At 38.0% G+C, this 13,153-nt stretch overlaps 1 protein-coding gene and 1 non-coding gene across 3 annotated transcripts in view; one reads left to right on the forward strand and one right to left on the reverse strand.

Annotated features, from left to right (window-relative positions):
* The window catches only part of TTBK2 (tau tubulin kinase 2), a 117,209-nt gene extending 108,037 nt beyond the window's left edge, over positions 1-9,172 (forward strand). For both annotated transcript variants that reach the window (XM_032481407.1, XM_032481408.1), the window contains 2 exons: positions 2,647-3,920; positions 6,286-9,172. In XM_032481407.1, coding sequence (XP_032337298.1) covers positions 2,647-3,920; positions 6,286-6,748 — 1,737 coding nt within the window. In that variant the 3' untranslated portion in view covers positions 6,749-9,172. The remainder of the gene's footprint in view (positions 1-2,646; positions 3,921-6,285) is intronic.
* Positions 1,056-1,128, reverse strand: TRNAS-AGA. Its single transcript has one exon. It is a non-coding gene; the product is annotated as a tRNA-Ser (tRNA).
* Positions 9,173-13,153: the final 3,981 nt, after the last annotated feature.

The following is a 13,153-nucleotide window of genomic DNA, read 5'->3' on the forward strand; positions in this document are numbered from 1 at the left end:
TAGAAATTAAAAATGTAAAAGATGTATATATGGCTTACTGGCAGATCATTAATTTGGTCTATTTGTAGAATGTCCCAAGTATGGGAATTGCTTTGTGTCTTTATAGAGTAAGGTTAAGGAAGCTATTTTCAGCTATACTTAGAGTTAACTTTCTTTTCTCTGTGTGCTGCTATTGATCTGTGGTTTTTCTCTTTTATCTTGATAGATAATGTTTTTTGCGGACGTGGTTTCCCAGACTCCATATGAGAGTGTGTAGTGCATGTCAGTGGGCTGTGCTATGCTGTGTGTGACTTTCAGAATCCTAGAGTCCTGTCCCTGACTTTTTTTGACTATGTTTTTTCTTCATTTGTGAAATTTGTGTTAATAAAAGTAGTCAGTTAAAATAGTTTGCAACTATGAAATGGAATTAGTAAACATGATTTCAAGAATATTTTATAAACTTAAATTAGTGCTATATAAATATTAGATGGCAGTAATTTATGCAGCTTATCATAATTGCTCAAAATCTTTTTAAGAAAGTAAACTTTCCTGTCTAGTGATGCACATATTTTTTCTATATACAAGATTATTACCCCTTTTTTCATACCAGATATACACATACGTTTATCTCCTGAATCTAGGTGTGTTAGGCACAAAAGTGCATTGATTCCCTAGCTTCAATCTCAGAAGACCAGTGGAATGTTATTTTTGTAAACACTATTGAGTTCATTTTGGCTGATGTACTTGGAATTACATATAATAATGAAATGACTTTTGGTTTATTTTGAATGTAAAATATAGTCATCTCCCTTCTTATTTGGTATTTAATATAATTTCACATCTCCTTTTCTTATTGCCGTCACCCTCAGGTCTTAAAAAGTAAATTTTGAAGAGTAAATAACTATAAATTTTAGGTTTCAATATCATTTTAAAAAATACTAGAAAATCGCCATCTGCCTGAATATATTTTTTTTCTTTTTTAAAATAAAATTTAAATGTTTTGAACAGTGACATTTATTTACTTAAGGTTTTTTTGGGGGGGTAATAATTAGGTTAATTGATTTGTTCATTCTTACAGGAGGTACTGGGGATTGAACCCAGGACCTCATACATTCTAGGCATGTGCTCTACCACTTGAGCTATACCCTCGCCCTCTGCCTGAATATATTTTAGAATAATAAAAGAGAGTTGACTTTCTGGAGGGTGACAGCACCAATAGAACTTACTGCCTTTTCCCCAGGGTCATTATAGGTCTGGGATTATTGTGAGAATTCATGTCTGAACCCAGCCTGCCTTGGATTAACCTGCAGGGCCTCAGGACCCCGGTTCCATTCAGGAGCTATTCCAAGACATTCATTAGGTGTTTTCTCCTTGGGCTGGCCTTAGGGCAAGCTTTACATGTCCTTAAACCTAATTGTGCTCCTCAGACACAGAGAAACAGATCTAAACAACTTATCTGACTCTAGAACCGAATGAATTTCTTGATGCCATTGGACTAGAGATGGGGTCTAAGTGAAATCTCCCAGGACTGCTCCAAATTCATTTTGCTTTGAATTTAGACCAATTTCCATAGTTTTATTAGAATGTAATAGGCTTCATTAAATGACTCGATTATTAAATTTATCAAAAAGGCTTTTTTCCTTACAAGTTTATGTGGGTGACATTTTCTGCCTCCTCATACGTCACTTCTAACAGATGTGAAGATGTAGAAACTTTAGGTATCTTAAGAGAGGACATTTTTATTAAATATTAAATCTTATTCACATAGAATTGAAATGATCTCCATGGAAGGATGGTAGAATTTCATTTGTCATAAGCTTTACCTTAAAAAATATTAAAGAAGATGTAAAACATTAGTAAACATCTTTGTATGTGTCTGCTTATAGGGAGATATATTATGCATAACACTAATTAATAGGATTTATAGGAAATGACAAAATGCGTATAAATTTGGAGCTTTTAAACTTATAACAAATTTGCCAATAATTTTCTCCTATAATCTTGTATCTGTATTTTTGCTGGAAGTAGCAGGCAAACTCAAAGGGACTTGGAGAGAATTTAATGAAAGGAACTTTTTACAGATGTGTAGGCAGAGTTAAGAGAGCCAACAGGACCAGCAATAGAGCGAGCCATTCCTATTCTGAGTCTAGAAAGAGAGGAAGCAGGGCTGTTATCAGAACCTGGTGAGAGTCGTATCTGTAGGGGGTGCCATGTGACAGGAGCTGTGGCCAGGACTGGCCAGAATGTAGCCACCACCAAAGCTGCAGTCCATCAGGAAGAAGCAGAGAGAACTAATACCCAAATCTTTCTCTCCTCCAACTCTCTGACCCTGTGTTAATGCAGCCCGCTGGGCAAACCCAACTAGAAATCGGAAGGCAAGGGTGTCTGGATAGTTTAGTGTGTAGAAGTCTTCCAGAGCACAGAGCAGGCTAAAGAAAAGGCAGGGATGACCTTAGCGAGAGACTATTCTGTACAGTTCCTGAGTAGGGGAGCTTGAGGGTCATGCATTTTTACTAAGAATTCATTTTAAGTATGAGTTGAGCAGACCTGGTTGACAAGTTTGATATCTGTGTTCCTCTTATAAATTAGAATTTGAGGTGTTAAGTCTGAAATCATGCTGCTTCTTTTATAATTCCACATTATTGCATTTAACTTTTTTCTCCTCAGATTACAATTCCTAGACCTTCTGTGGCATCTACACAGTCGACTTCAGGGAGCTTTCACTATGGTCAGCAACCAGAGAAGAAAGGCCTTCATCCCATGGAGCTCACTGTGGAGCTTTACTCTCCCAGGGAGAACCTCTCTGGCCTTGTTGTAACAGAGGGCGAACCTCCTAGTGGAGGAAGCAAAACAGACTTGGGGCTTCAGATAGATCATATTGGTCGTGACACGTTACCCAATATTAGAGAGTGCGACAAATCCCAAGACCTGGGACCAAAAGACCTTCCTGACCATAATAGACTGGCTGGGAGAGAATTTGAGAGTCTTCCTAGGGAAACAGAAGAGAAAAGCATTCTTCTAGGATCAGATAATGAAGATGAGAAGTTAAATAAAGGGCGGCATTATGTTGAGATCTCCTCTCTCCCCAGAGACCTGGTAACAGTGGAGAGGGATCACTCAGCTACTACTGAACCTCTTGATGTGACAAAGACACAGACTTTTAGTGTGGTGCCAAATCAAGACAAAAATCATGAGATAATGAAGGTTCTGGCAGCTGGAACTTCAGAAATACTTCCACAAGTTATTGACCCACATGTTGAAGGACAGATAGGCCAGGTGGCTGCAATGCAAAAAAGTAAACTATCTAAAGATTATGAAATCAAGAGTGAAGACTTGCCGAATCATCAAGGAGATCTGTCTACTTTTTTGCACCAAGAGGGTAAGAGAGAGAAAATTTCTCCTCGAAATGGAGAACTATTTCATTCTGTTTCAGAGAGTGAACATTGTCCACCATCCCGGAAGGATGTGGTTAGGTCATCCTTTGTAACTAGACACAGCCGAATCCCTGTTTTAGCACAGGAGATAGACTCAACTTTTGAATCATCCTCTCCAGTCTCTGCAAAAGAAAAGCTCCTCCAAAAGAAAGCTTATCAGCCAGATCTAGTCAAGCTTCTGGTGGAAAAAAGGCAACTCAAGTCTTTCCTTGGGGACCTCTCAAGTGCCTCTGATAAATTGCTAGAGGAAAGACTAGCCACTGTTCCTGCTCCCTTTGCTGAGGAGGAACTCTTTACTCCCTTTTCAAGACTGGCTGTAGAATCACACCTGAGCAAGTCAGCTGAAGACAGCTTTCTGACACCCATCATCTCCCAGTCCAGAAAGAGCAAAATTCCAAGGCCAGTTTCATGGGTCAACACAGATCAAGTCAATAGCTCAACTTCATCTCAGTTCTTGCCTCGGCCACCACCAGGAAAGCCACCTGTGAGGCCTGGAGTAGAAGCCAGGTAATGCTGTGTGCTCTCTCTTAGTTAAGTGTGTAGCCTTATCTCTGTGTCTGCTCAATTGTAATATGTCAGTGGTTTCATTTCTTTGTTGCCTGCTTCTGATCATCTGTGTCCTTCCCTGTGTTTCCCAAGTCTTATAGCACAGTGTAGTTGAAGGGGTCAGTTTGATCCAGGCTAATTCTTAGCTCTCCCACTTTCTAGCAGTGTGAACTTCAATGTCTTTATCTATAAAATAGGTAAAAAATTTGCCTTGTGGCTTTGGGAAGATGAGATCAGGTAGACTATATCTAGAGCTTTGTTTAATGCTTATTAGCATGCAACAAATGTACTCTTTCCCGGTACATTTTAACTAGATGCTCTGTAATTTTCTAGTTTTGTCTAGTCAGAATCCTGCTATAACAGATGTCATTATGATGTGAGATTCTAGTGAAGAATACTGTGTCTATGATTTGATGAACAGGTCCTGGTAACAGTTCTGTTTATGATTATAATTAATTAGACAAACAAAATATCTTATAGGAGGTTTCCCTATGTCTGAATGATAAATACAGCCATACATAATAAAGATATTGCTTTAACATTCATTGTATGGTATGCTTGTTTATTGAAGTATTCTCATGTGTAGTTGACCGTGGAGTGATTATATTTTGAAGAAGAGGGGAAAATATTGGGAAGTGGTGAATCAGTTAAGAGTGCTTTCCTTGGAGCCATTATTCACTTTCAGAGAGTAGAATGGCCTAAACCCATGGAGAAGAAAGAGAAAAAGGATAATCTTTTAACAAAAACAAAATGAAAATCAAAATACATTTACATGAAAAAACTATAGCCTGTTCTAGTTATATAACAATAGGCCTCCACCTGTTATAAGGATTTCTGAAGGGTATTAAAGTGAGGTTCTGTCTGTATCATTACCCAGCAGAACTTGCTACCTTTACCTTAAAGTAAGTTTAGTTTTGACTTGCCCTAGACTTTCTTTCAGGTTCCAAGGTAGCTGAACAGTGGATTTGAAATGACCATGGAAGTAGACTTCAGCAGGAAGCGTGATGATGAGTAAACAGCATTCATTTAGCTGAGACATTTTAAAAAGATGATTCCACGAACAATATTCACACATCCCCCCTTTTTCTTTTGCTTGGCATCTATGCTTAGTGAGATGGTATATCTCTGTTGATACCTCTATTGCTTGTCTTGAGCTGCTTTAGACTGCAACAAACAAATCTTAATTATCATTTATTATTTAACACTTGACATGTCCCCTAAAAGTAGCACTTGGTAACTTGGTAGCAAAGCCAAACGTGTGGCATTAATGTGCCAGATAGTACAGAACTGACGAGCCTGGAGCTCATCTGGGAACTCAGTGGGACTCAACTTTCCCACTTAGGTCCTGGCATAGGGAATTATCTTATTCTGTTCTTCAATTTTTACTGTAAGATCCATGAGGGCCAGTTTAACCAGGATGAGTTTCATGTCACTTGTCAGAAAATAAGTAGATGGTAAAGAAGGAAGAAAAGACAAAATTTAGAGAAAAAAATCAGTAACTTGCTGTTGATTCAGGATGGTGATGATGGCTACGTGTGTCCCCTGCATCCTGCAGGTACCAGTACCACTGGGAAACTCTTCTCCCACTTCCTTCTACGAGGAGTGGCATGCCAATAGTCGGAGGTTTAAATTCTTAAACTGAATGGATTTTTAGGCCAAGATAGAAAGAATGAATACTCTCTAGATTTCGAATTCTGAGGCCCAAGCTTAGTTGCCCTTAAGAGAGGCAATCAGTCCCCAAACCCTGCTCTCCTGGCTCTCAGGCTATGGTCAGGGGTAGAAACTGAGGCCCAGAGAAACCAATGACTGCTCTTTTGGAAATTATTAAATGAGGTTAAAATATCTTTTTACCTGTAGTTCCTGCTGTTGGTGAGTACAGTTCATGTTGAAGACTTATATTGTGGAGTTTAATGTTGCATAAGAGTATGCAGAATCCCTGTCCTAGAAAAGCCTTAAACAAAGTGGTTTACTCTCCCTCATGTGCTAGAGACATTTCACTAAGTTAATCCTAAAATTCAGAGACAGACATGCCATAAGAGGAAGGGGACTAACAACATGTAAGTCCTCTGAATGGCAGACATCCAAGTAAATCTTTACTGCACTTGACTGCTCAGTAACCCTGTGAGAAATGTAATATTCCCATCAAAGCTAGGAGAGGTTAAATAATGTCCAGAGTCATACAACTGGTATGTGAAAGAGTAACTTGGCATTCTCCAAGTGCTTCCTGACTTTGACTCACATCATACACATTATGATCTGTGACGTGACTTTCTGGGCATACTTGAAGTGAATTAAAATGAAAATAATTCTTCTCTGTTCTTTTAAGGCTCCGCAGATATAAAGTCCTAGGGAGTAGCAATTCCGACTCAGACCTTTTCTCCCGCCTGGCCCAGATTCTTCAAAATGGATCTCAGAAACCCCGGAGCACTACTCAGTGCAAGAGTCCAGGATCCCCTCACAATCCAAAAACACCACCCAAGAGTCCAGTTGTCCCTCGCAGGAGTCCCAGTTCCTCTCCTCGAAGCTCTTCCTTGCCTCGCACATCCAGTTCCTCACCATCCAGGGCTGGACGGCCCCACCATGACCAGAGGAGTTCATCCCCGCATCTGGGGAGAAGCAAGTCACCTCCCAGCCACTCAGGATCTTCCTCCTCCAGGAGGTCCTGCCAACAGGAGCATTGCAAACCCAGCAAGAACAGCCTGAAAGGATCCGGCAGCCTCCACCACCACTCGGCCAGCACTAAATCTCCCCCAGGGAAGAGTAAGTCAGCCAGTAAACTCAGCAGATAAGAGCCGGGCTGCATCCTTGTGAAAGGTGTGAGATCTTCCTCCTAAACTTGATGCATGTGTGTCTCTGTACTGTTTATTTTAAAAATCAGTGTTGATCTTCTCTTGCAGAAGAAAGTAACATGATAAATTATTTATAAGAAGATATAAATACATGATAAGGAATTATCTAAGGCGGGCAGCAAGCAGATCAGGAATCAGTCAATGCCTTTGCATAGGAATGGGCAATCCAGCAAAATCCAAGGGGCAGAAGCTGATTAAATGAACTCTCATTTCTTAGCTGCCTTTGAAACAAAAATGTTGAAGGTAGGAAGAGGAATGGAATTTCAAGGGGTTTAGCCTACTTTTAAAAAGGCCCTACTCAAAGATTATATAGCAGAAGTGAAACTCCTCATTTTAATATTCTCATTCAAGACTTTCTGACCTTGGAGAGTCAGAATTGCTCCAACGTTAGTGTCTGTTGCTAGGAAGCCAGTGCGCATATGCATTTGGCTTGTGTGTTTATCTGGTGTGTTGAGAGTTCACACCTTTACTTTGCCTCATTCCTAGTTCCCTTCCTGAAGTTCTTATTTTTTAAAGTTAGTGTTTCTCACCTGATCCAGTCTCTCTGCTCTTATTTTAACAATACATTCTAATGTGCTTTTAGCAGCACATGCTGAGAATTTCAAATCCAGTTACTTTTTTTAATCCCCTAATATTTCTGTTTGGAGCAACAGTTCTTAACTCAGTGTATTTTTATTGTGAGGAATAACTGATGAAACTTAGGTAAAGGAAGGAAGAGTCTAAACAAGGCTGCTTTGCCGGCGTTAGTGCTTTAAGAAGAGGGACAGAGTGGGGGTTATATCCTTCAAAATAGGAGAACCCTCTTCTTTCCTGTTACTTTCTTCCTTGTGGACTGAAAAACTGACCAGAGTAGACCTTGCTTCCTTAAGTTTTTTAGGTACCAACTATTTCAAATGTCAACCTCCAAGACAATACCAGGGAAGTACGTTGCTGTGGAATGTGACTTTATGCTTTTAGAGCCTTAGAAAGAAAAATAGAAACAAATTAGGAATGTTGAGGCTTAAAATTCTCAAACTTTGTATTTCATACACTTAGCCAATAAGGAATGAGTATCTGAGGAAATAAATTTAGGCTCAATATTTATCTTTTAATGTTTTATTATCTGCTTCTTCTGTGCTTTAGTTTGAATATTTGGGCTTCTTGACCTGATTTCAATGTAATCTTAATTTACAAAGCTGTAAGGAAGGCTACATTTGTTCTGATATCACTCTTCTGCTAGCAGGAATCAGGCAAAGTTAAATTATACTAGACTTTTTAAATGGGCTTTTTTATACTCTGTAGTTTTTGTGTTATAAAGACCTTATTAAGGTCAGGTGAATTGGTCTGCTTGCTGTTGAAATTTGCCTTCTAGCAAACACCTGTGCTTTCTCTTTGACCTTTTGTTTCCTGCCAAACCTAATATGGTTGAATTGGAAAACAAAACAAAACAAAAAAAAGAAAGCTATTTTCTCACCAAGTGAACATATTCTAATGCTGCATCAAAGCTGCCCTGAAGCTGCACTGAACTTACCTTGTTCTCTTTATCTGTGTTGAGCTTTTTTTAAAAACAAAACAAAACAAAACAAAACTCGAAACACTACCGAGGCATATTATGGTCTCCCATAAGAAATGTAGCATAATGTGGAATCTCAATTTCTCTCCGGTTTCAAGACTACAGAGGAATGCAATAGATAGACATATCTGCTGTTTAACTAAAGCAACTGTAATATTGGAAGACCGATCCTTCTGTATTATATTGTATAATAGTTGCTATAACACTACTTGCATGTCTTCATGGTAAATTATATAAATATTTATAAATATATAGAGAAACATATGCTTATATAAACTCATTCTTTTTCATTCTCCATTTGTAATTTCAAGCTCACAGATGGTGAAATTACTTTTTATTGTGTGCCTCGTGTACACTTGCATATCTTTATTTTCTGAAAATATGTTCTTGGCATGTGACATTTCAGATTCTTGCCTGCCTTGTGTATAATGCAAGGGTTGGCAGTCTTTAATAAGCCAAGATAGGTTATTTAATTTTCATTTTTAAAAATTTTTAATAGGGGAAGAATTACTGGGACATGCTTGTAATATTGGTTCAAGGATTTGTCATGTTAATCACATAATTCTGTCCTTATGGTTGGAGTGGATAAACTGGGATGATCATGGGTCTGACATACTGGTGTTTTTTTTAAGTCTCTTAAAAATTATCACTCTGCTTCTTTTCACCTCACTTTTTTGGGGGGTGGGGGAGTATTCTACAATTAAGAAATTATCTTCTTTCTTCTGTTTTATAAGCTAATTAGTGCTAAAAGTAGCCAGCTTTAAATCCTGACCCCTCTAATCAGAAATATGCTCATGGTAACATAACTATTTGAAAAACTAATGAGGCTACAACTATGGTATGTGTGTTATTTTATTTCTTCCTGGCATTTCTCTTCTAGCAGTCGAAACCATCAATGATGGCAACATGGCAGCTGAATACTTTCTCTCTTTATTCCTTCCACTTTTTCCCAGCTTTTCCACTATGTTGTCCCCTTTTCTAAATGGCACAGACAAACTGAAGATCTGGAGAGAAACAGCCTCATTGTGTAAAAATATTTTATTTTGCATGTAGAGAAGAGAGTTAACCAAAGATATTTCTGCTCTGATACTTTCAAATGAAGACAAATTATATCTTATGTATCAATAGATTCACTTAAAAACACTATCTTATATAGAGATTTACTCTATGGTTTTTAAAAACATAGTTTATGCTGTTAGATTTTAGATGTCTTGGGCTAAAAAGAGAAGTTGACAGCCCTGAGCAAAGCACTTTGGGCACAAGGATTTTTGTTTTCGTTTTATTTTAGAGTATGATACAAAAAATGAGTTGGGTTCTTGTTGCTGTTAGTTATTTTTTATTTTTTATTTTTTTTTTAGTGATGGCATACTTCAGATTTCAGTGACAAACAAAGACCATCCAAGTAATTTTAAACTGTTTTGGTTATTTTACCTAAGATGAGGGACATGGCCATCAAAGTCAGGCTAAACTATACTGAGTGGTATGGGGCAGAAGTTAAAATTATCTCTGGAAAATCAAGTGCCTCCTAGTTTCTCCTATCACAACAAAGTTGCTAGTTACCTAGTCATACTTGCCCCTACCCTCCGTTGTCTGTTCTCTGGAATTACTCAGGTGGAACAGAAGATAGAATTAGCAACAGCTCAGTCCCTTTAGGTAACATTCTTCCAAAATTATGCTGCCAGATCTCCAGGGTGTACAGATTGTTTGAAATATTCAAATTCCACACAGCAGTCTTTTGCACAGTTTAAAGGCATTTAACTTTGATGTACAATGAACAGAGAAGGACAATTGGGTTATATCAAATTTACACTTAAAGCACAGATTATAAACATCGTTGAATGGTAAATCTTAACTAGGCACTCTTCATTCTCAACTCAGTATGCAAGCTGGCCTTGCTGACAGTGGCATAGTTACATTTACTGCTTTTAAGTTGCATGTTGCAGAGTGTTTTTAAGTTGCCAAGTGAATCAAATTCTAAATAAGTAGCAAAATGGTAATTGAAGCCCACTGTTGTCATTATCCACTTTATATAATTTGCTTTAAAATACTAAACAAATAGCTGTTTACTAACCCAGTGGACCTAGGGTGCAGTGTTTCTTTCTGTTTTTCTCTTAGGCACCATAGGAACTTGAGGTTCTTCAGTAATCATCAGAGATTCCTTCTAGGCCACAGATTTTTTTGGTGAATATTTCCATGGTTATATTTCAATCAACAAGGGAAAAGTGTACACTGGTGCATGTTTTATAAGCCCAGACACAGATAGTTAAAACTGTAACTAGTTTTTCTGTATCCAGTAGCTTTGAATAAAAACAGATGCTTTCCCTTCAAGAGCAGAGGATTCTTTATTCTAGGAACTATATTAGTCTAACATTAGGAATTGGTGATAGGAGAAACAGGATCCAGCATTCAGAATTTAGTGGCTTAGGGGGGAAAAATGCATCTTACCCTGGCTATTTGAAGATATATTTATTTGTAGATAAGTCTAGATTTAGTCTTGAAGATCAAAATTTTTCACATTTTAAAACTTTTTCATTCCTTTATATCACAACATTTATATCAAAACATGGCGTATGTTAGGGAACCATTTCTTCTGTTATGTTCATGTGTTTTGGAATTAAGTTATTTGCATTCACTCTTAAAGTCTGCCCATTTCTGTTTATGTGTATTTACCATAGATGTGTTGGGACTTTGCCAAAAGGGAGAGATATTTACAACAACTGTATTGTTTTAACTTTCTTCGGTTTGGTTCTGTCGACAGTTTATTTGTAAAATAGTTATCTATGTTCGAATACAAAAAGTACTACAGGGTTAAGACACATCATTCATTGTGGTGGCCGTCATATGTCAATATGTAACCCGAGTTCAGGAATCATAGGTGCCTATTTAGACCTTAACTTAGAGAAGGGAACAAGAGGCAGTTCCAGTCCTCAGACAATAAGGAAGAATAAAGGACATGGAAAACCCCAGGTGACTGTTAGGACATCCCTCTTACCCGTCTTCATCCAGTAGAACTCTGGTGTGAACCTCAAGGATGTGGGAATAGTGTGGAAACATATCATTGGATAGTCTCAAGAGTTTGGCTGTCCCTCTGGAATTATGAGAAATTTAACCCAAGTAGACTCAGGAGTCTGCAGAATCTGTTGCTAACATTGCTAGGGAGAACTGCGGGAGACACATGGGGAATCCCATAGTCCTTGGGTAACTCTAGAACGTGGGACAAGGATCCCTGTTCATTTAAAAGGGAATTTGGATGCTGCACACCTCAAATCCAAGGCTGGACATGAAATGATGATATTAAAGTCTTGACCCATCAATACATTTTCTAAGTCAGTTGGGATTATCTGCTCCGACTTTTAAATCATAAGCTTGATATTTAATTCCTCCCCTTAAGCAAATTTGGATTAGGAAATTAGAGTATGTGACAAGACCAGACTCACCTTGAGGTGATACACAATCTCAAGACACTGAATAGCCAAGTAGAAACCTTTACTAAGTAATGATTTGTGTATTTCCTTAGATTTTGCTGGATCCTTAGTCTTAAGGAGGCAATGTAAAGGAAGTGAAGCCTTTTTCTTCATGGCCCTGTGAAACTTTAATAGGATATGCCTCTTTAATTGGAAGTGACAGTGTGGGTGCAGTATATATATATATATATCACTGGTGATACTGACATTATCTCTCAGATACCCTGGGCTAGGGGTTCCTTGACGTAAAGAACAGGATTCAGTTGGGGCAGGCTTTGAGCCCATGTGACTATAGAATTTGCTGATGACATAATTTTATACACTAATGATAGGAAATTTTCTCTCTTCAGTAGTTTAATATTGTTTCCTATTGTATACATAAGTGTTCCCCCACCCAGTTAAAAACACTGGGTAAACCAAATTTTTATATCGACTGCCCTTACTATATGTTGCTTTTTATTTCCCCCTTAAAATACACAGTTTAAATCTATAAAAATTCATGCACAGCACTCCGCCATACCTGGAGTCTGTCTGGGTGTTCTTAACGCATCCATAAGGAACAAACCTACCAGAGCTTGAAGGTGGTTTATTTTAGGGATCAACCCAGAGAGGATTAGGATTTTTTTCTTTTTAAATTATTCACCAGTTAGGTAAATTTAGTTCACTAACGTAAAAAGCATTCAGAAACACAAAAATAGGAAGATAAAGGAAATATACACTGTGCCACTTGGGGCTCTGAGGTTGGATTGGGTGAAGTGAATAAAGAAAAGAACCCATGACCCAGGCTTGAGCTCCCTCGCTTCTCATGCACAGTTCCTGGTCCTGCTCCTGACTCCTCTCCTAAAATAGCCAGTGCTGGTTTCATTGGGCCATTTACTTAAGAGTGCACAGCTTTTAGGGAAAAAAAGGGAGTTGGGAAACATCTAGTTTTGAATTAGATACAAATCTTGAAAATTATGAACTATTGGCAGCTGTTAAGTCAGATGGAACCACAAACAAGAATTCTCTCGTCAAGCAAGACCAATAAGTTACAAGACTTTAATAATTCCAGTTTTCTCCCTTTCTTCTCCTTTTCATGAAATCAGAGTGATGAGAAACTGCTCTTTGAAATACCTCCAAAGGTATTGTATTGTGTCCCTTTCCCCTCCACGCGGCCCTCTGCATTTTTGCTCAGGCAACCAAGGACATAGAGTAATTGGCAGAAACATGGAGTGCTTTTGTATAGGACATCTGTACATAAAAGTGTAATTATTTATTTAATTTTCCCATTTGTATCATATTAAAGCTTTGTACAGTGTTTTAAGTTCTGTTTTAAAATTATTTTGTATT

Source organism: Camelus ferus, chromosome 6, assembly GCF_009834535.1.
Source record: "Camelus ferus isolate YT-003-E chromosome 6, BCGSAC_Cfer_1.0, whole genome shotgun sequence".
NCBI classification, from domain to species: domain Eukaryota; kingdom Metazoa; phylum Chordata; class Mammalia; order Artiodactyla; family Camelidae; genus Camelus; species Camelus ferus.